This window comes from Telopea speciosissima, chromosome 5, assembly GCF_018873765.1.
Source record: "Telopea speciosissima isolate NSW1024214 ecotype Mountain lineage chromosome 5, Tspe_v1, whole genome shotgun sequence".
NCBI lineage: Eukaryota > Viridiplantae > Streptophyta > Magnoliopsida > Proteales > Proteaceae > Telopea > Telopea speciosissima.
In genome coordinates this window covers 65,808,627-65,829,389 of record NC_057920.1, presented here as the reverse complement: position 1 = coordinate 65,829,389, position 20,763 = coordinate 65,808,627, and the positions used below count along the sequence as shown (strand labels likewise).

General features: G+C 38.7%; 3 protein-coding genes across 4 annotated transcripts in view; 2 read left to right on the top strand and 1 right to left on the bottom strand.

The window, feature by feature from the left end:
* The window catches only part of LOC122661191 (tRNA nucleotidyltransferase cca2), a 49,578-nt gene extending 44,196 nt beyond the window's left edge, over positions 1-5,382 (bottom strand). For both annotated transcript variants that reach the window (XM_043856532.1, XM_043856531.1), the window contains exon 1: positions 5,046-5,382. In XM_043856532.1, coding sequence (XP_043712467.1) covers positions 5,046-5,360 — 315 coding nt within the window. In that variant the 5' untranslated portion in view covers positions 5,361-5,382. The remainder of the gene's footprint in view (positions 1-5,045) is intronic.
* A 6,190-nt stretch (positions 5,383-11,572) lies between these two features.
* LOC122661094 lies at positions 11,573-14,414 on the top strand. Its single transcript, XM_043856409.1, has 5 exons — positions 11,573-11,781; positions 11,882-12,434; positions 12,519-13,017; positions 13,139-13,220; positions 13,940-14,414. Exons 1-5 carry the CDS (start codon positions 11,644-11,646, stop codon positions 14,159-14,161), a joined length of 1,494 nt encoding a protein of 497 aa, XP_043712344.1. The 5' UTR covers positions 11,573-11,643; the 3' UTR covers positions 14,162-14,414.
* Positions 14,415-19,226: 4,812 nt separating this feature from the next.
* LOC122663300 (transcription termination factor MTERF15, mitochondrial-like) lies at positions 19,227-20,180 on the top strand. Its single transcript, XM_043858983.1, has one exon. The coding sequence runs from the start codon at positions 19,227-19,229 to the stop codon at positions 20,178-20,180; it is 954 nt and encodes a 317-aa protein (XP_043714918.1).
* Positions 20,181-20,763: the final 583 nt, after the last annotated feature.

Here is a 20,763-nt window from a genome sequence, read left to right as displayed (position 1 = left end):
ATCCATTCTTTGTTTAACTATGAAAACTCATTTGCATCCCACAGGTTTTTTCGTTTGGAGGAAGAGAAACCAATTCCCATGTGTCATTCTTCCTAAGTACCTTCATTTCTTCAATCATAGCGTCTTTCCATCATGAATATGCTAGAGCCTCCTACCAGTTCTGAGGAATGGAAACAAAAGGCAAGGAAGACACAAAAACACGTTAGGAGGGTGAAAGAGATTTATATGGAACAACATGAGAATAGAGTGTTGAGTGCAAGACCTAATTCCCTTTCAGACTGTAATAGGTAAATCAAGAGAAGGATCAATATCACTATGACGGGATAAGTTACCAAAAGGCGGAGTGGATCCTTGATCACAGCGTGACGGTTTCATGGGCACAATGATAGTGGTATCTACTTGCTTTCTTCGAGGACGAACATACACCTGTAGTGGTCTAGTCTCCCCCCGAACTGGAAGATCCTCCTTCTCAACAATAGTATCCTTCTCAACATCATTCTCAACAACAATACATCGGATTGTAAAACGGTACAACCAGTGGCACATCTTCCCTATGGATAGCACTCTCCCCCAAAAGAGGTGCAAACAAAGAATAATAGGCTTCAGACTCATGAAAAACCGCATCCATGGTTACAAAAACAAGACGAGAGGGTAGATGAAACAGTTATATCCTTTTTGGGTAGCAAAGTAATCAATGAAACTACACTTGAGATCCCAAGGATCAAGATTGCCATGAAGGTGATGATTTTTGGCAAAGCAAACGCAGCCAAAAGTTTTAAAAGGAACTATAAAGGAAGAAGAACCTAAGAGCTCATCAAGCGGGCAACGAGAATCCAACCCCCGGGTAGGCATCCGGTTGATAAGATAGGCAACAGTGAGGACAACCTCACTCCAATAACAAGGAGGGACATGCATCTCAACCATGAGTGACCTTGCCACTTACAACAGGTACCGATCTTGTATTCTGCCACACCATTTTGAAGAGGGGTATCAACACAACTTGTTTGGTGGATGATACCCTTATTGGCAAGACAAGATTAGAAGGGTCCTTCCATATATCATTTACCATTGTCAGTGCAAAGGGTCATAATCTTGGCATCAAATTGTGTCTGAACCATGATGTGAAACAACTAAAAACAACAAAAGACTTGATTTTTATGGTGCATCAAATAGACCCAAGTAGTCAGGATATGCCAATCAATAAAAGTGATAAACCAACGATAACCAGAAATAGAGACATAATGGGTAGGGCCCCCATACATCAGAATACATTAAAAGAAATGGGGCAGAACTTTTATTATCAAAACTAGGACAAACATTACGAGTTTGCTTGGCAAAAACACAAGCATCACAAAAAAAAATCATTTGGATTACATTGCTGAAATAAACTAGGAAAAATTTTAAGCTAGAGTGCCAAGAGGAGGGTGACCCAGAAGCCGATGCCACAGATGTAACTCGGATAAAGCAGATGGAGAGGAATCTGTTTGATGAGCCTATGTACTGATAGCGGAAGTTGAAGGAAGATCAGTGTCTAACAAGTATAAACCACCATGCACTTTGCCATTGCCAGCCATTTTTCCCGTCACCAAGTCCTAAAAGACACAATGGGAAGGGAAAAAAGTCACTTTAAAATTTAGATCCCTAGTAAGACTACTAATAGAAAGAAGATTAGTAGAGAAATTGGGAACATGTAACATTGATGATAAAAATAACAAGTAGAAGCACTGAATGGAGCCCTTTCCAAATACATTGGAGAGAATACCATCAACAACCCGAACGCTATCTTTACCTGAACACGGATAATATGTAAAGAATTGGTTGGAAGACCCAGTTATAAGGTCAGTAGCATCCGAGTCAATTATCCAAGGAACAGATACAACTGAGGCATAGTGACCACTGAAAGAGATATGCTTGAATGGGCAAAGTTGGAATTGAATGTGTCTGGCACAGAGGCAGCAGACAATGAAGGTGAAGATATGGACTCTCACTCGGTCATCAGACACTTGAGAAGCAGCAACTCATCTTGTGATAAAGAAGCACCCATGGTGGCATCATCGGATGTTTCAGTATGGTATGCATGAGCCTAGTTGGATCAACCACGACTACATCCACGAGAAGAAGTGGTTGGACAACCATGAAGTTTCCAGCAATGCTCCTTGGTATGGCACTCTTTACCATAATAATCACACCTAACTGGTTCCTTGCCTTGTCAGTAGTTGACCGATCATTCGAGCGTGTGAAACAACCCCGAGACTGAGATCCAGGCCAAGAGTACAGAGCCGATCACTCCTGTGATATGGGTTGCAGCATCGCAGTACGGCGGTTGTCTTCTAACTGAACCATAGAATAAGATTGCTCCAAAGATGGAAAAGGATCATGGCTAAGAACATGAGCAGGAATCTGATCGTACTCAACATTGAGACCAGCCAAGAAATCATACACATGGAGCTTGTCTTCACGCTTCTTGAAGTTTGCGGCATCTGTGGAACAAGTAGCCTGAAAGTCCTCATAAAAATCCAGTTCCTGTCATATCCCACGTAAATCAAAATAATATTGGGACAACATCTCCTTCTATTTGGTTTCATGAATTTTCTTCCTCAGCTCATAGACTTGAGCGTCATTCCCAACTTGAGAATTTGTATCCTTTGCAGCAGTATCCAACAAAAGATAACCCCGTGCAATATTACGTTGCATAGAATTGATAAGGAATGACATAAACAGGGAGTTGTCAGAACTCCATTTTTCTGGGACGAACCAGCAGTAGTACGATTTTCAAATTCACCTATAAGATACCCGAAAAAACCGCGGGAGTCGATAGACAGTAAACAGGATCGAGAGCAAATCATGTAATTGCTCCCATCCAATTTGATAGAGCTAATATGAAACAAAGTCACTGTGAGATCCATGATTTACTCTGTCAGTTCAAGTTGATGCAGTAGTGACATCCGACATGACTGCTGATCTCAGATGAACCACAAACCGTGAGAAGAAATATCTCTAACACGTGCTAAGCAAGGGCAGCAATCTAAACAGAATCCTGAAAGCCTGAGCGAAGTGCAGTGCTGCAGCATCAAATCTTCATAATGATCAAAAAAGGCCAAATACAAAGTCTCTCAAGCCATATAGGAAAAGGCTGGAGAGAACAAACACAGGGAAAGACCCTCGGTGGAGAAGAAATCACCACCGAGGGTTGCTGGGGTGTTGCGGCTCGATGAAAAAAGGAGCCGAAAAAGTGGCAACGCTACGGAGGTGACGGTGGCTCTGTAGTATTAGAGTTTGGATCCCAAGGTGGATCCTTGCTCTAATATCATGTTGTGATTTGGGGCATGATGGTTTCTGCCAGTGTGACAGCAGCCATGCTTTATTTATAATAGAATAGAAATGAGTCCAGATACAGTAATACCCTTCAAGGACGAAGGACAAATCTACCCTTATACACATATTACAACAATTGGCAACTGAGATCTACTATGGGTTATGTACTTTATTGAATACACTATCAAATTAGTTGAAAATTAAAGCCTCAACCAGCAGTACCATTGTTGACTACAGAAGCCAAGTAAATGTCATTAAAAGTGCTAATAAGGTAGTGGCAAAGCTTCATAACATTTTGGATGAGATCATTACAGGATTAGAATCTAGACCAATCGAGTTATTTTGCAATAGTTGAGCACTATTTACTTCAATAAAACCCCAGTTTTTCACTTTAAAAGAAAGCACGTTGCAGCTCAATATCATTTCTTGAACACAGAAATTTTTGGAGAATTTGAGGTGTGATTGTTATAAGTGGGAACCAACAAGAACTTAGTGGACACTCGTAAGGAAATGAATCAAGTACAGTCATTATTGAAATATGTTTCGTCTACCTTGGCAATGGCATGGCAATCATCTTCTACTAATATGGAGATTGATAATTTGGGTGACCAAATCACCATGCTACTCGTAGATTTGCTGGGTGTCATTACTCTCCATTGGTATTACATACAAATGCATTTGCACTAAGTTGAAGTGAGAAAAAGGGGGTTTAATAAATGAATGTCATAGTCCACAACATGGGGTTACTATTGAGGATGGTTAAGTCGTTTGCATTAACAAAATGTCTATCCACCCCTTCCCCTTCTTTAGATGGTTGCTAGAACCATTAAATACCAACGTCACTGGGGATTGGCATCACACTGTTGTAGTTTTCTGACAACAAGAGCAAGGACACAACACATTGTGAAGCAACAGTATTTGAGGGTTTTACTCAGATTGGGCTTAGAGATACATAGAGGAATTTGGTGTGTTCCACCAGTTCTGGGAAGGCACATATTGGCCCTATTTTTAATAGAATTAGCCTCCATTTTTGCTAGTTTCTATCTTGAATAATGATTTATACTCTCTGCCTGAAAGGTTCCCGATGGATGTAATGCCATTGAACATAGACCACATATACTCTGTCATGTTATTCGTGTTGAACCATTTTTGCTTCATGTTCACTTGCAATTGTTCCATGTACATTCTCTGGGTCCTGCTGACTGAAATTTATATTTTGTAGCTTCAGTGTTCAATCTCCACAAACCCGCCAAACCGGTCTGTCGTGGTGGTAGTGGCTTAGCCACAACAGTAAAACATGGATTTAAAGCATGGAATTAATCGACAAAGAGAAAGGGGGAAAATGAAAATTAGGGACACAGTCAACTATCAAGCAATTTTCCCGCACTGGTAAACTGGAAATGCAATAAAACTTCCAGACTAAGAAAGTTTGTAAAGGTAGAATCGTCGCAATAAATGCAAAAGAAACTAGGAAATTATGAGGAATCAACAGAATAACCAGCAGCAAAATAGGAAAAACTGTATGCATCAGATGCATCCGTGTTGTGTCTATATACTTAGTCTAGACATGTTAAGTGTACACGGCCATCAACATAGTAAACAAAAAGAGTACAATAGTAAGCAATTAAAGCTAGTGGAAACTGTTACTTCCAACAAAAACCCATTACAGATTGAACAAAAAGAAAAATCTTTGGAAAAACAAATTGGAATCAAAAGGGCTTTTCTCTCACCTTATCCCGAACCCAACCGCCGGCAACACGGAGCTGAGTCTGAAGATTGAAATGCCGAAGCACTTGGAGTAATCGGTCGAAAATCTCCTTCTCTTTATCGTTGAGATCAATCTTATCCTTCACTTGAATGCAAGGAGTGGTACCAGAAGAGGCCATGGTTCTGCAACTAAAACCCCTGAGAGGTCTAACGTTTTGTTGCGAATGAAAGACAAGAGATTTGATTTTGCGTAGAGAGGGAAGTTTGAAGGGCGGAAGTCTAATAAGAAAATGCTTTTGGCATACGAGAAGGCGGTGACAGTTCAAGGCAACTTCCATATTTTAAGCTGCAAGGACAAGCTAACCATCTATTTTTTTTTGATAAAAAAGCTAACTATCTAATCGGCTACCTTGTGTTCACAAGACCATATATTATATTAACAGTAAAAAAATTAGAATAATTACCAAGACCTACAACAAGAAAATTAATTACAAAATAAGTAGTTTTTTTCCTTTTTTTTTCTTTTTTTGTTTTTTTGGGGTCGAGTATTCCTCCACCCACGATGAATGGAGGAGGAGAAGATGGGAATGGGTATCGAGAAGGTATTTTGAAAACATACAAAAACCCTAGGATGGTGGGTGTACCTTCTTCTATGGATGGAGGAAAACTTTATCCCTTTTTTTTATAACTGCTTGTCTTATAACTTTTTTGTGAATAGTTTTTTTATCACATAAAAATCCTAATGTATAATGGAATGCAAGGTTGCAAATTGAAAAGCCCATCAAAGATGTTTTCATATCTTTGGTCTATGGAAAATTGCAATATTTTCACCAGTTATATTTTCTAGGTAATCTTAACTTGAACAACTAATAAGTCACAATTGTCGTTGGTGAGCTTGAGATTGAGTTCCATAGGCGTGTTTGCTGGGCGTACACCGGTATAACCACTGTCTTGAAGTATATCAAGCACGTACTAGTGTTGATATAAAAAAAGTCTTTTTTTGGAGCGATCAACTTCCATGCCCAAAAAATATTTCAATGTTCCAGGTCCTTGATTTTAAAATTTTGACGGAGCATGTCTTCAACCCTTGATAACCAACTAGCCCTTGATACTCAAACAGCCCCAACACCACCATCAATGCCACAACAACCAAACCCAAGTGCTACCACCCGGCCCCAACGCACCAGGCAATGCTCAGTTCACCTCAAGGATTACAAATGTGCTCTTCCCATATCACTAATGTCTTCTTCAATTTCAGGTACCGCAACACCCTACCCCATTAGTTCTTTTCTCCAATATGACCGTTTCAAGAATTCTCATTTGGCCTTTCTTTCATCTGTTATTTCTCAAAGTGAACCTCATAATTTCTCTGAAGCTATGAAATTTGCAGAGTGGCGCACAGCCATGCAGGCTGAAATAGATGCTTTGACCACCAGCAAAACATGGTCTCTTGTTCCCCTTCCACCAGGAAAGAAACCCATTGGATCAAAATGGGTCTACAAAATCAAATGGAAATTCGATGGTACTATTGAGCGCTATAAAGCACGCCTTGTGGCTAAGGGATACACCCAACTTGAAGGAATTGATTATCATGACACCTTTGCCCCTGTAGCAAAATTGGTAACTGTTCATGTTTTGCTTACCATTGCAACTGCTAAGGAGTGGCCTCTACCTCAAATGGATGTCAATAACGCCTTCCTCCATGGCGATCTTGATAAAGAGGTATACATGCTACCTCCCCCTAGTTATCTTAGAATGGGGAGACTCTAGTATGCCGTCTCCACAAATCTTTATATGACCTTAAACAGGCATCTCGCCAATGGTTTTCAAAATTCTCAGAATCATTATGTGCTTATGGGTTTGTTCACTCAATGGCAGATCATTCTTTATTCATCTTACCCCGAGATGGGAAAACAATCTTTGTATTATTATATGTTGATGATATTGTGATAACAGGATCAAGCTCCTCGTTGATCACCAAGGTACAAGACATGCTCCGTCAAGATTTTAAAATCAAGAACCTTACAAATATTTTTTGGGCATTGAAGTTGCTTGCTCCAAAAAGGGACTTTTTTTTATGTCAACACAAGTATGTGTTTGATATACTTCAAAACAGTGGTTATACCGGTGTATGCCCAGCAAACACACCTATGGAACTCAATCTCAAGCTCACCAACGACAATGGTGACTTATTAGATGATCCTTCAGCTTATCGTCGACTTGTGGGCCGCTTAATTTATCTCACAGTGACACGGCCCGATATTGTTCAAGTTGTGAATATCCTTAGCCAATTCATGCATCAGCGCGCCCAAGAAACCTCATATTGATGCTGCTAATCGCTTGCTTCGATACTTGAAGACTACTCCAGGGCAAGACATTTATTTCCAAGCTGAGTCAGATCTTCAATTCTGTGCATACTGTGATTCCGACTGGGCAAGTTGTCCAATGACTCACCGATTAACCACTGGGTATTGTACATTTTTTGGACCAAGCTTAGTCTCTTGGAAGACTAAGAAACAACACAAGATTTCTCGTTCCTCAGCTGAGGCCGAATATCGTGCCATGACCAATGCAACTTGTGAACTAACATGGTTGACATCCCTACTTCGAGACATTGGTCTGCAACATTCTCTCCCCATCCCACTTCATTGTGACAATCAAGCAGCCCTCCACATTTCCGCAAATCCAGTGTTTCACGAACGAACAAAGCATATCGACATCGATTGCCACCTTGTTCGCAAAAAATTACAAGCCGGTTTGAGACAACCAACAAAGATTGTCACAGGCCAACAAATAGCAGATATATTCACAAAGACCTTGGGTCAGGATCAATTCCGGTTCCTAGCATCCAAGTTGGGCGTTCGCAATCTACATGCTCCAACTTGAGGGGGAGTCTTATCTATGCCAACGCATGGCATCAAATTCTGCCTTATCTTGTAGATATTTTTGGACTGCATGAGTGTACAATATTTGAATTTGAATTGAATAGCTACAATACATTAACCTAGGGAATCCTATCCCCCAGATTAGGGAGGCAATCATGCCACCACATCCTTATTATTTTATGTATAAATAGCCTATCATCTATCAATGGAAAGACAAGCCATTTTAGCCTCATATCTACATGTGACCAAATTAACAAAAAGTTTATCTCCATTCTTAATTCTAGGAGGAGTTTGATTTATTGGAAGATCATAATCAAGGAGCAACTCCTATTGGACGATTTTGAAAAACTTGCCCTTTAATTTAGTTTTATTTTAGTATATATTTTATGCCAACGAACCAATCTTAGTAAAGGTTACATTGTTTAGGTTTATTTTTTCTACGAATTTTCAACTGTATGATTTAGGTTTTTATTGTTTAATCTTAATCGTAGAGAAGTTTAGATTAAGGTTTCAATTGAGTTTTAGTTTTTACGGCTAAGATTGAACAATAAAAATAAAAAATGAATAAATGTATGTACTCAAAACTGAGATTTCCCAAAACTTAAGTGTTTCATATTTCTTGCCTTTGCATGAGTGTCCTTGGAGTATAGTAGCAATTTCAAAATGATTTTTTTTAGGGAAAAAGACCTCTACTTGGTGGTGTTTCCTACGCCCTCTCATCGCGCACCGTGAGATGATGCCTCTACCCCCTGGGTAGATATCCAGATGTGCTTCTCCATTGGCCCAGACACTTGTGTAGAGACCATGTGACCAGGTAGAGAACTCTTGCCCTTTTTTTATTTCCACTATTGAGGGCCGATTCACTTCGTGGGATTACAAAAATCAACCATCACATCCAAACATGTTTTGGGTGTTATTGTACTCTCACGGAGTAAAAAGTGATAGAAATACACCCACAAAACATTACCAAACACAAAATATATTTCACTATACATGGTTGATGCTTGAATTCTTACATTATTAAGGACAAATTAGTTGTAAATGAGCAATTTTCTTCAGGACATATTAAATCTCCATCATAATTAGCAAATTAGGATTCGTGAATTATTCGGGATAATTCGTTTGGTTAATTTAAGGAATCAGACAAAACAAATTTCGGGTTCAGACTTAGATTCAAGAATTATCCAAATCGTGCAAAAAATTGGGATGTTATTTTTAATATTTGTAGTATCTATTTTAAATCAATTAGCATATGTGCATGACATATAATAACAATACATAGAAAAATAATTTTAAACAGCTAAGGACACCATACTAGGTAGGTTTAAAGACTTTGAAGTCTGAACTACCAAATTTGGACCCAACACAATTACAAATTTCATATATTTGACATGAATACTCTAACAATTTCAATATAGTATGATCCCCTCCCTTGTTCTTACTAATTTCATTCCCTTAATGCATAACATGTGGTAGATGAGTTGGTACATGGGTTATGACTTCTAAGTGATCCAATTTCCATGTGACAAGTTTTCAGCTTTGTAAGAGAATGCTATTCTATATGACAAAATGTACCATTTTTTTTCCTTTGGTACCAAAAAGCCATTTTTTCAAGCCTTCTCTATGATTAACAAATAATTAGTAGGCAAAAAAAAAAAACCCTCAACAACTCAAGGACATTAAAGGGCTATTTCCTATAGAACACACGTACAATGAGCTACATTAGATGATGTTGATACACAAAGCTTATAATGCATGTTGGCTAGCTACTTGGAGGACCCCATTAATTTGGAGTAGTTACTCTAGAGTCTAGCCTGGTTTGCTCTTTGTCCCTTCCTTTTCATCCAGTTTTGCTTATAACTTTCTACCCAAAAAAAACAAAACTCTTGCTTATAACTCTATAAATTTGTGCTATATGGTCCAGGCTGGGCCAAACTGGATCTGACTCACTCTGAATACCCCCCATTTTGGGTTTTAAAGCATAACCCCCAATGCCTATGAGGGGATAGCCTAAGGGTGGCCCATCCCAACATGCAGCTCTAAAAAGTTTAAATTCAATTGGTATGAGCATGGTTTGATGTATCGGTATCAGTATCAGGGGATTTGTATCGATGTCACTAGCCATCGATCTCGATATTGTATTTGTGAAACTGTAGTGATCGAGGGAAAGCAGTCAAAAAAACCAAAATTTTAAGAAATACAAGAGCAAACTTGTCCGATACAGGCTGATCTATATTGCTACTGTATCAGTTTTGAATGTAGCCAATACGCAATCCAATACCGTGCACTAAAACCATGAGTATGAGGGCCTCTCTGATACATGAAGGTGCAATAGGGTTGTCAAATTTCCACCCGAACCAGTTGAAATGATCAAAATCGATCGGTTCATTTAGAACCAAATAGCAGACAATTGTAGGCTGTATTTTTGCAAAACCGGTAAAAAGCGAATTGGATTGGACTGGCTGAAACCAAAAACCAGACTAAACTCGATACCAAACTGATAGAAAACTGGAAAAAATAAAGTTTCCCCCCCCCCCCCAACTATAGCTTTGCTCATTAGATCAGGGGGAACAAAACGAAAAAACAAAATCAGGATCAGTATTGGCCAAGATATGGATTGGCCATATCGACAAAAAATCGAATGATTAAGTCTCAAATTTAATAAAAAAATCTTTTCTGATTACCGTTAATAAAAATCATTCCATTGATACATGATCAAACAAGTATCAATATCAAACTCGGTCGACACAGATACATTTTTTTCGAGTATGGAAACAACTTCTTTGTAAAAAGATAAGATTACGTACATTATGAACCTCCCCAAATCTTATAGTGACGGGAGCCTCGTTCACTAGGTACGCCTTGTATGGATGGGAATCATGCCAACTTGCCAGTAAAAGTTGGGATGAGAGTCTGGGGGGCCTTCTAATAGGTAGTTTCATAAAAATAAGTCCTTTAGTCACCATTCTATCATATGGTGGATAGAGTGGTGGGCAATAGCCATTAGGTATTAAGAAGTAGGAAACATTTACTCTTCCAATGCAGTCAAAGACACTATTTTCATCCATCATGCAAACACACTAGCCCTTATAACTATTTATATTATTTTAGGTATCCCAAAGCCAAATCCTACAGATCTCCAGTGATGGTTTTCTTGTTTGTTTGCTTATTTTGTATTTCTATTTATTACTATTTATCATTGATATTAGTACCATGCTTGCAAGTTTCAACTTAATCTAATTATAATAGTAAGCATCAAAGTAAGTAATCATATATTCTAACAGTGGAAACCGTGCATGAAAGCTAGAGGTCAGGAGACCACAGAGGTTGTAGCTGTGTAGGCTCTTTCTCTCTCTCTCTACTGTGGAGTCTGTGAGTGTGAGGGGCCCTTGAGGGACTGTGGACTGATTCATAAGAAGAATCAAACAAACAAGAAGCTTCCCAAGAATTCAAATTACTGATATTGTTTTCACTTTTTTTTCCTCCACTCCTCATGTTTTCTGGGTTCTCTGCAGTACTGACTTGTGACTTCCCTCCCTAGGTTTCTTTCCATGCTTTCACGAGGAAGACTGCTTCAGTCTTCCTTGGCCTCCACCATCATTATTTTCTTCTTCTTCTCTCAGGCTGAAAGGAAAGCTGATTCTGAAGTTGGTTCTACAGATTTTTTTTTTTTTGGATTAGTTCTTAAGGTCAATGAGTCTTCCCAAGAGAGACAAAAGGGCTGTCTTATTTCAAAATGATTCAAGTTGGTAAACTGGATGAGGAAAGGAGAGATTCTTGTATTCCCAAATCAGTAATCCCTTCTAACCTCACTATAATGGATCTTAAGAGCCCCAAATACTTGCAAGCTTCATCTCTATTTTCGTATAACAAGGTTTAAAATCCCACCTTTGATATGTTTTTCGCTTTTTTTGAATTCATTTTTTCTTATCTTTTGCTTTTTCTGGTCTCTGTTTTGGGCTATTTTGTTTCAGGGATCGGCACTAGAGGGCAATGCAAGCTTCTGCAACAGAAGTATTGAGAACCCATTTGAGGATACTTTCCCTGATCCACTCTGCAAGGTTAATCTCAGAGAAACCTCTGAGTTTGTGAAGGCATTTGCAATGGGTAACGGCGATGGGGAAAGCAGAAGTGTTCTTGAGGCTTCTGCTCAGAGGAGGATAGAGGGCACGAGTTCAGTAGCACAGAGGAGACTAGAAGCTCCTCCAACTCCTGGTAGGCCTGTTTTCAGCTTTAGTGCTGGAAATCTCCCCAGAAAGAGCTTCCCTTCCAAATGGGATGATGCGGAGAAATGGCTTATCAACAGCTCTTGCCATGATTCACCTGCCCATGCCATTAAACCTCCTGAAGCCTCAAACTTCTCCAAACAACATGTGATTTTCCATCAGAAGGCAGAGGTTTTCTCAGAGAAGTCCAGAGTCTCTGAGGAGAAAGTCTCAAAAGCAGCTTCAAACTTTCTTGGTTCCTTGCCTGTCGACCATCCAAATTCGGCTTTCAATGGGGTCTCTGCAAGTTTACTTCTAAAAGGTGGGATTTTTCTTGACCTCTTGATATGATGAATCTGTTTGAAAATGTTTTCTTGAACACTCATTTGGATTTCCAACCCTGCAGATAAGTTCACAGACGATGTAGAGCAAATCTTCCCCAGTTTTAGATGCTCTGAAGCAATGAAAGAAGGGTTTCTATTCAGAAATTCGGTTCGTGAGACTATGAAAGATGCTGCCACAGAAGTTATTCCTGAGGTTCAACACAGAGACATTGGGACTGAAATGACTCCTCTTGGGAGCTCCACTACTTCAAGATGCCACACACCCATCAAGAGCCCCTCGCCTGCAAGGCACAACACTCCTGCTAACAGGTCTGGTCCCTTGGTGGCTACAAATGGAAGCACTATTGATATTACTGAGCTGCAGGAGTGCCATTTTGCAAAGCTTGAGCTTGGGACACAGTTTGATTCAGTTGTGTCAACTTGGAGCTCAAGGGAAGAGGAAGAAAAGGAGGTATCAAAAAGCTTGAGACATTTTGAGATGGGCAGTGGGTGTCCCAAGAGCATTGCAGACTCTAGAGCTTCTGCATGGGAAGAAGAAGAGAAAACCAAGAGCTGTCTCAGGTGAATAATTAATGGTGTTTGAATTTGGAGAAATTTGGTGGTTTCTGTTGTAGTATTCCTAATTTTTCTTCTTTGCTTCATTCCCTTTTAATTAAATCTGGTTTGTGATGTGTTTGAGCAGGTATCAGAGAGAAGAAGCAAAGATACAAGCATGGGTGAACCTTCAAAATGCAAAAGCAGAAGCTCAATCAAAAAAGCTTGAGGTATATTTCAAGTAGAGTCTTATCTTTCCTAACCAATCCTATCACATGTTTGGTTTCTAACACTTCTACTAAATGCTATACAACTTTGTTTCCCTTACCATAGACATGAAAACAACAGAAATTCATTAAACTTGAGAAATTGTTTGATTTGCTTTGAAGTTACAATCCAATTGCTAATAGTTCCATGAATGACATTCTATTCTAATTAGTGGTCGGTGTCACTGTACTTTCTGAGTTGTTAACACACACATTGAAAGGCTGAGGTGTTTTGAAGTTAAGATTAAGGTTTGGTGAACAGGGCTGTGTAGGAGTGTGATGCATTTTTTTCTTGATCTTTCCACATTGACAAAACACAGAAGAGCTCTCATATTCTATATCAAGCTTATCCATCTTTCATGTACTTATATATTCGTTTTATGTTGTTGGCTAGCTGGAAAGCCTTGTTGGGTTCTTTTCTTGTTTCCTCCTCGAGCCCCCCAACTTTCTCACCACTTTTCCATTTCTTTTTCCCATCACTTTCCTTGCTTGTCCTTTTTCTAGTTAAACCCAGAGGACACCCTCTCTTGTAGTCTTTTACAGACAGAAAAGAGCTAGAACATTATGGCTCATAATGTCCACCTTTCAATTTATATCTTGCCCTTTTAATTTGAAGTGACACCTAAGATGATTTGTCTTCTAAATTTTTGTCTCTTCTAAGCAAAGTTGGATTATATCTCCAGGTTAAAATACAAAAGATGAGATCAAATCTAGAAGAGAAGCTAATGAAGAGGATGGCTATGGTTCATAGAAAAGCTGAAGAATGGAGAGCACAAGCCCAACTACGGCACTCTCAGCAAATCCAAAAAGCTACTGAACATGTAGAAAAGATGAACCAACACAATTCATATTTCTCAGACCACACCTCCTGTGGTTGCTTCCCCTGCAATAACCACCACCTCTAAGTTGTTTGTGTTTGTGTGTGTGTGTGTGTGTGTGTGAGAGAGAGAGAGAGAGAGAGAGAGATCATAACAGAATTATGAACAGAAAAAAAAAGAGAAGTTGTCAAGAGGGGAAGAGGGTTGGTCCAAGTTGTTACTTGTTTGTAGAACTAGAAAAGCAAAAATAAAAAAAATGATATAATTGGAAAAGAAGAACAAGGGAGGTTGGGGTTATCTATTACAAGAACTAAGACTTTGATTTCATTTTTGGATTCAAGTGCTTGTTTGACAGAGAAATGGGGGGTCCCTTTTCTTTTCTTTTTTTTTTTTTTAATTTCTGTCCTTTACCTTTTGTTTCTACCCCATCTTCTTGTCTGTATATGAGATTTTGATTAATATTATCTATCAGATTATGTGGTACTTTAGTACCAATAAAGAAACCCAAAGGAAAAAAAAGAGAGAAGAAGATTGTGGTTCCCTGCAACCCACATGCACTACAAAAGAAACCATTAAAGTAGGGAGTATCTTTAATCTTCTTTAGTAGAATCCCTTTCCCTTTCTCAGACCATGGCTCTGTGCTGAACCCTTCTGTATAACCTTTTACCGGAGATGTAAAATCATGACTATGGCAAGGACTGTCAGATCTGTCTCTGCTGTGAAAGTAGATTACATATTCCAAAATCCAAATTCCAAAGAGTGTAGCCTTTACCATCCAAGTGGGGAAAGACACTCAAACTCAGTGGCTTTTCATGGGTTGATGACCTATTGGCCTTGTTGTGTCAAGGTAAAAAGGTTAGCTTCCACTTCGGGGTCAGCCTGGTATTTTGTGCTTTTTGAAATCCATCCAACTGATTTCTTGAACCATATCTTATGATTCCATATCAGTCATGCGGAGGTAGGTCGATCTCACAATGGTTTTGTAGGAAGATTTGATATGGTCTTGGATTTTCTTATCTTTAAACTTTTTAAGGTGAGTTATCTTTAGGTTGGTGTCAATGGTATCAAAGTATATCAAAGTAGTCAATATTCGATCCCAATCCTTGCACGGAATAAGAGACTCGATGGCCTGATACATGACAGATTTGGTGTAAGTAATTGATATGATCTTGGGTTCCCTCATTTTACAAGCTGAGTTTTGAGACAAATTCTCCTATAGTTCGAATGTCTGCAACAATAGACTCAAGGTTCTACTTAAGGGTTGGTTTCCACTATAGGCCATTTAAAGCTTCATTTTGAAATTAAAAAAAAGGGCAAATTTCACGGACACCCCCTATAACTATTTGAAAAGGCAAGTACACCCTAAATTTTGTCAAAATAGCACAGACTACCCTTATTTTATATTTTTATTTCAACTTAGTCCACTCTGTTAGGTCTGTGCAGTTAAGTGGCTGTTAACTCTTTTATAATGGTGAAATTATCTTTACCATAGGGTGAACTTTCTATTATACCCTTACGGTTAAATCTCCAATATCCCAAATACAAACCAGCAACACCGGTGGTCGGAGCAGACTTTCTCGCAGCGTTCATAAAGATCAAAGAAAATTTCCACATTATATCATGCTTTTAAGTTTATTACGGGCAAAACTACTCATGGTTGATTCCATTAAATTTTTTTTGGCAAAACCCTTATCTAAGGCGGAAGAAAAAATCACTAAAGAAACAGAGTGAATCCAATGGAAAAGATTCATTAATCGGTCTCATATGGCGCAACCACACACCACCGTGAGGAAAATCCCAAGCTTAAAAATATCCAACTCCAAGTTATCTGGAACTCAGAAAATGTTCACGGGTTTTGAGTCAGAATCATTATAACGGAGGAACCCTGGTACACATCACAATGACATAAAAAAGGGGGAAAAAATGAAAAAAGTAGTAGTGATGTAGCTTTATCTTTCTCAGCTTCTCCAGAGCCCAAAGAAATCTGAAAAATTCCAACTTTTTTCCTTCATTTCATCGTTTTCTTCCTCTCCTCTCTTTTCCAACTCAAATCCATCGTCGACTTGCAACCCAAATCCCTCTCTGCAACTCAAAGACTTGTTCCATCGTCGTTCTGCAACCCAAAATTGTTTGGTTTTCAGACATAAAACCTAAAATGGTTAGATTCAAAATCGATTTGAACTGAAACCTTAACAAATCCCAGTCTTCTTCCTTCGACGCTCTGAACCATCGCAACTGCTCCAATATCCCCAGTCCTATTCACCGTCGGGCTCTCACCATTTTAAATCTCCAGTCCTATTCACCGTTGCAGAGAAGAAGGGAGCGATGGAGTCTGAAGCACCGTGAAATCAACCGTGGATTCCACCGAGAGAATTGAACTCGGAAGATAAATAGTCTTTTAAGCTCTAATCGATCTTCTCAATAGTCAACGTTGGAGTAATAATTGTAGAAATCTGAAATCAGTGGCGGTCGGAGAGACACTGGTGGTCGGTGATGAGGAAATTCGATTTGGGAGGATGATGAAATCTTAGTAATTTTTATTTAAATTACTAAGAGGGTAAAATTGTCATTTTATCTTTAGTGGGTAACCTTGCTTAACATCAGGGGGAAGGTTGCCATTTTGACAAAAATTTAGGGTGTATTTGCCATTTCGAATAGTTACAGGGGGTATCTGTGAAATTTGCCCTAAAAAAAATTATGCATCTGACAACAAAATTTTTATGTTTCTAAACTATCCTTAACTAGTTGAGGAAAATTAGCTAAGATCGCGTGAGGCATGCTGCCTCGTGAAGGAGAAAAGAGAAGGAGAAGGAGATCCAAAGGTCTCCGCATGCTCTGCAACCTTTCCTCTCCAGAAAAAAGGGTAAAGAAGAAGGGTGTCGGCTTCGGTCATCGCAGATATCGGTCAAGAAGCACCATGCACCACCTTTTATGGATCCTAATGATATATATTGGTATTGGATCAATATCTCTTTACCGATATCGATACTGATACGAGTCAGCAATTGTTGGCTTTCAAAACTATGTTTTATCATGTGATAAATTCTGATATGAAATATTCTTTATGGAGAAAACTTCTCTCTTGGGGGAGTGTGCCGCCCATGCTCAAACACAGTGGGAAGCGAAATGATCACCCCGCCTCCTATGAAAATCAGAAATCCCACCACCCCCCAGCGCCTCCTCACATAGGGTAGCAAGAGTTCTATTTCTTTCCTTCTTTTTGAATCTAGGATTTCGAACTCTAAATTGCGTGAAAAAGACTTGTTGCTGCTGTTGCTCTTCTTACACAAGATTTGATTGTGAGAAGCTCTTGCAATGTGCCACATGATATGTGATATAGAATTGAAATTTGTTCAACAAGTAAAACCGAAGGTTCCTACATAGAGTGGTATCGAAATGGTATTTTGAGAAACATACTAAAACCCTGTAGGGGTTTGTAAATCCTAAAATGGTGTGGTGAATGTTTCAACATGGTGGAGGAAAACTTTCTCAATTTCTCCTTGGTTAAAACAAGGGGAAAGTTTTCCTTGTATGTTGACAGAATTGTACAATCATCAATATAATGGTATTATACGGTTTGGTGCAATATTTTTAGGTAAAACCGAAACGGAACCCATTTAATAAAACTGAAACCATTTATACGGTTTAATATAATTTTTTTTCAAACTTTTTTATCTAAAAAACTATTTTTCATTACATGTCTTTAATTTAATTTAATTTTTTTTAGAAATGGATTTATGAATTAAATTCTTATATGTTTTTTTCAAATAATTGTTTATTTGTTACCACTAATGGTTAGTTATTGTCATTATGTATTACTAATATTTATTTTGGTATAAACAGCTTGGTTTGGTTTTGATAAACAGTTCAGTTTGATTTTAACACCCTTACATCAATAGCTGTCAAAGTTTGTCCCTTATTCACGAATGATCAGAATTAACACCCACGAGATACCCTTTCAACACCATTCAAAGGCTTCAACCACCCTTAGCCGGCTGAAGGAAAACTCTATCCTTGAGACAATCTCAGTCTTCTCTAACTCGCAAAATGTGCACCCCAATACTTGGGACTATTAGGACAGGGTGAATGGCATGCAAGGGATATGTGATTGAATTTGATACATGAGACTGTCCTTCCATGTGGCAAATTGTACCCATGGTTTTAGGTATTGATATTGGCTGACACCTATACTAATAACTAGTCAATACTGGATCTTGACCTAGTCCGAAATCCCAAAAATATCCTTAGTCAAAAGGGTATGAACCAAAATGATACCTAAAACCATGTTTATACCATCCAACTAACATTTTGCCAAATTGTATTTATTTTATGAAAGAGAAACAGACACATCGTTCGTGTGCGGAAAACTATTTTTGAGTATCGATTTTAGCAACCGTTTACCAACCAAGTAAGGGTGTAAAAACCAAACAGAAACTGTTTATCAAAATTGAATCAAATCGTAATTCGAAACAATGAGACCGTTTAATAAATGGTTCGATTATGTTTCAAAATTGAGACCGTTAATTAAATGGTTTAAATCGAATTGAACCATTTAAGTCTCTTAGATATACATAAATATATAAAAATCAAACAAAAACCGTTTACTGAAACCGAATCGTAAAACCGTATAAGAAATAGTTTGGTAATAGTTTCAAAATGGAGACCGTTTAATTAAACGGTTTAGCTGAAACCTTACCGTTTAACATCCTTAACCGGACCCTTAACTTTGGGTTACCTCAGGGCTCAGCCTTAAAGCGCTTAAGCGTCACTTTTAGGGTCCGAACGTCCAACGGCTTTCGGGGAGACGAGAGTTCCTGAGTCTTGCAGAGGACTGAGCAAAAGGACCAGAAAGCAACTGGAAATCCTCCATCGATCTACTCAGAATCGGTAAGTTATTTACATCCAATCCACAATGTTCAATCTCCTCTTGAAGAATCTTCTCCCAATCAGGAGGACTGTGCGAGATTCAACGGCCCAATTGGGTTTTCTTCAAAACTCTTTATTTCTCAGGTTCATCTCCTCAAAAAGCCCCATAGATCAGATTCAGAACAATTTCGTGGTCTCTTACCTCATTAGCTCATGTGGGTTCTCACCCACAGCTGCCATCTCTGCATCCAAGAAAATAAGTTTTAAAACAGCCGACAGACCAGACATGATTCTTACCCTCTTTAGAAACCATGGTTTCACCGAAACACAGATTTCAATGCTCATCAGAAAGTGCCCAACTTTGCTCCTGGCCAAACCTACGGAGACCCTTCTTCCGAAACTTGAGTTCTTCCATTCCGTGGGTGTTCAAAACTCTGACCTTGCCAAAATCCTCTCCAGAGACCCAGGGGTCTTGTACTCTAGCTTAGAAAACCAAATCATCCCTGCTTTTATTTTCTTCAAGAGTTTAGTTGGGACTGTGGAGAATGTTGTTATTGCTTTAAAACGTCAAACCCGTTTCCTCAAATGTGATATGCAGAATCTGGCTCGAAATATTGGAACTTTGAGAGAAAATGGAGTGCCTGAGTCTAATATCCTGACGTTACTAACTTACTATCCCAAAACTATCACACCTAAAAATGATAGGTTCAAACAGCGAGTTGGGGAAATTAAGCAAATGGGTTTTGACCCTTCGAGATGCCCGTTTGTGATTGCTCTTGTTGGGTTATCATCAATGAATGAATCGACATGGAAGCAGAAATTGGAAGCTTTTGGAAGTTGGGGTTTGTCTAAAGATGATACTGTCTCGGCGTTTAGGAAGTATCCCTGGTGTATGTTGCTGTCTGAGAAGAAGATAATGGGACAGATGGACTTCTTGCTGAATAAAATGGGTTGGGAATTGGCAGATATTATGAGGACCCCACAAATTCTCGGGTTTAGCTTGGAGAAGAGAGTTATCCCAAGGTGTTCAGTTCTTCGAGTTCTGCAATTGAAAGGTCTAGTGGAGAGAGATCAGAGTATAGGAAGTGTGTTGATAAAGAGTAATGAGTCCTTCATGGAGAAGTTTGTGAAGAAGTACGAGAAAGAAGTTCCTCAACTGTTGGATGTATACAAAGGGAAGATTGGTCTGCCAGAACTAGGATATGGATCTGAGGAAGTCAGTGGAAGGAAACTATTGTGAAAATATTAAAATTTTGAAAATTCAATATGAATCTTAATGTTTCCTTGGTTTTTTTATTTTTCTCTATTACAGTTCATTCTTACTGAACCTGATTTATTTTAGGTATGACGACAGAGTCACCTTGCTGCTTTTGAAACCGATATTGATTTTTTTTTTAATATTTGAATTACCATTTTGCTTGGGATATTTTAAATTCAGTAATCTTAGTATATATGGAATTTATAGACTGTATTCAACTCCGAAAGTCAATATTATGATGTTTTGCGGGCATCCTTCAGGTGATTGGTTCAATAAGGTTCTCCAGCAGTCGACGGTTCAGAGCTGATGCAGTTAACTGCTGGGAACTCAGCAGAAATCAGATTTGTGGCTCAATTTTGATTTACTCTGAACTTAAGGTGAAAATGGGTTGTTTGCCATGTGAGGACTAGGGTACTGACAACTTGCAAAATTGGTTTTTGACCACTTTGATAAACATTTATATACAAATAAGCTTTTTCTTTATGTTATCAAGGCTGCTTAGTATTATTAGTTGTGTGAAAAATTTTATGATGATTATTGGACCCCCACCCCCACCCCCTAAAAC

Coding starts and splice junctions, on each gene's coding strand:
- LOC122663300 (XM_043858983.1), top strand. CDS start 19,227: ATGATTCTTACCCTCTTTAGAAACCATGGTTTCACCGAAACACAGATT.
- LOC122661094 (XM_043856409.1), top strand. CDS start 11,644: ATGATTCAAGTTGGTAAACTGGATGAGGAAAGGAGAGATTCTTGTATT. Junction 11,782..11,881: donor CTCTATTTTCGTATAACAAG/GTTTAAAATCCC, acceptor ATTTTGTTTCAG/GGATCGGCACTAGAGGGCAA. Junction 13,018..13,138: donor AAAACCAAGAGCTGTCTCAG/GTGAATAATTAA, acceptor GTGTTTGAGCAG/GTATCAGAGAGAAGAAGCAA.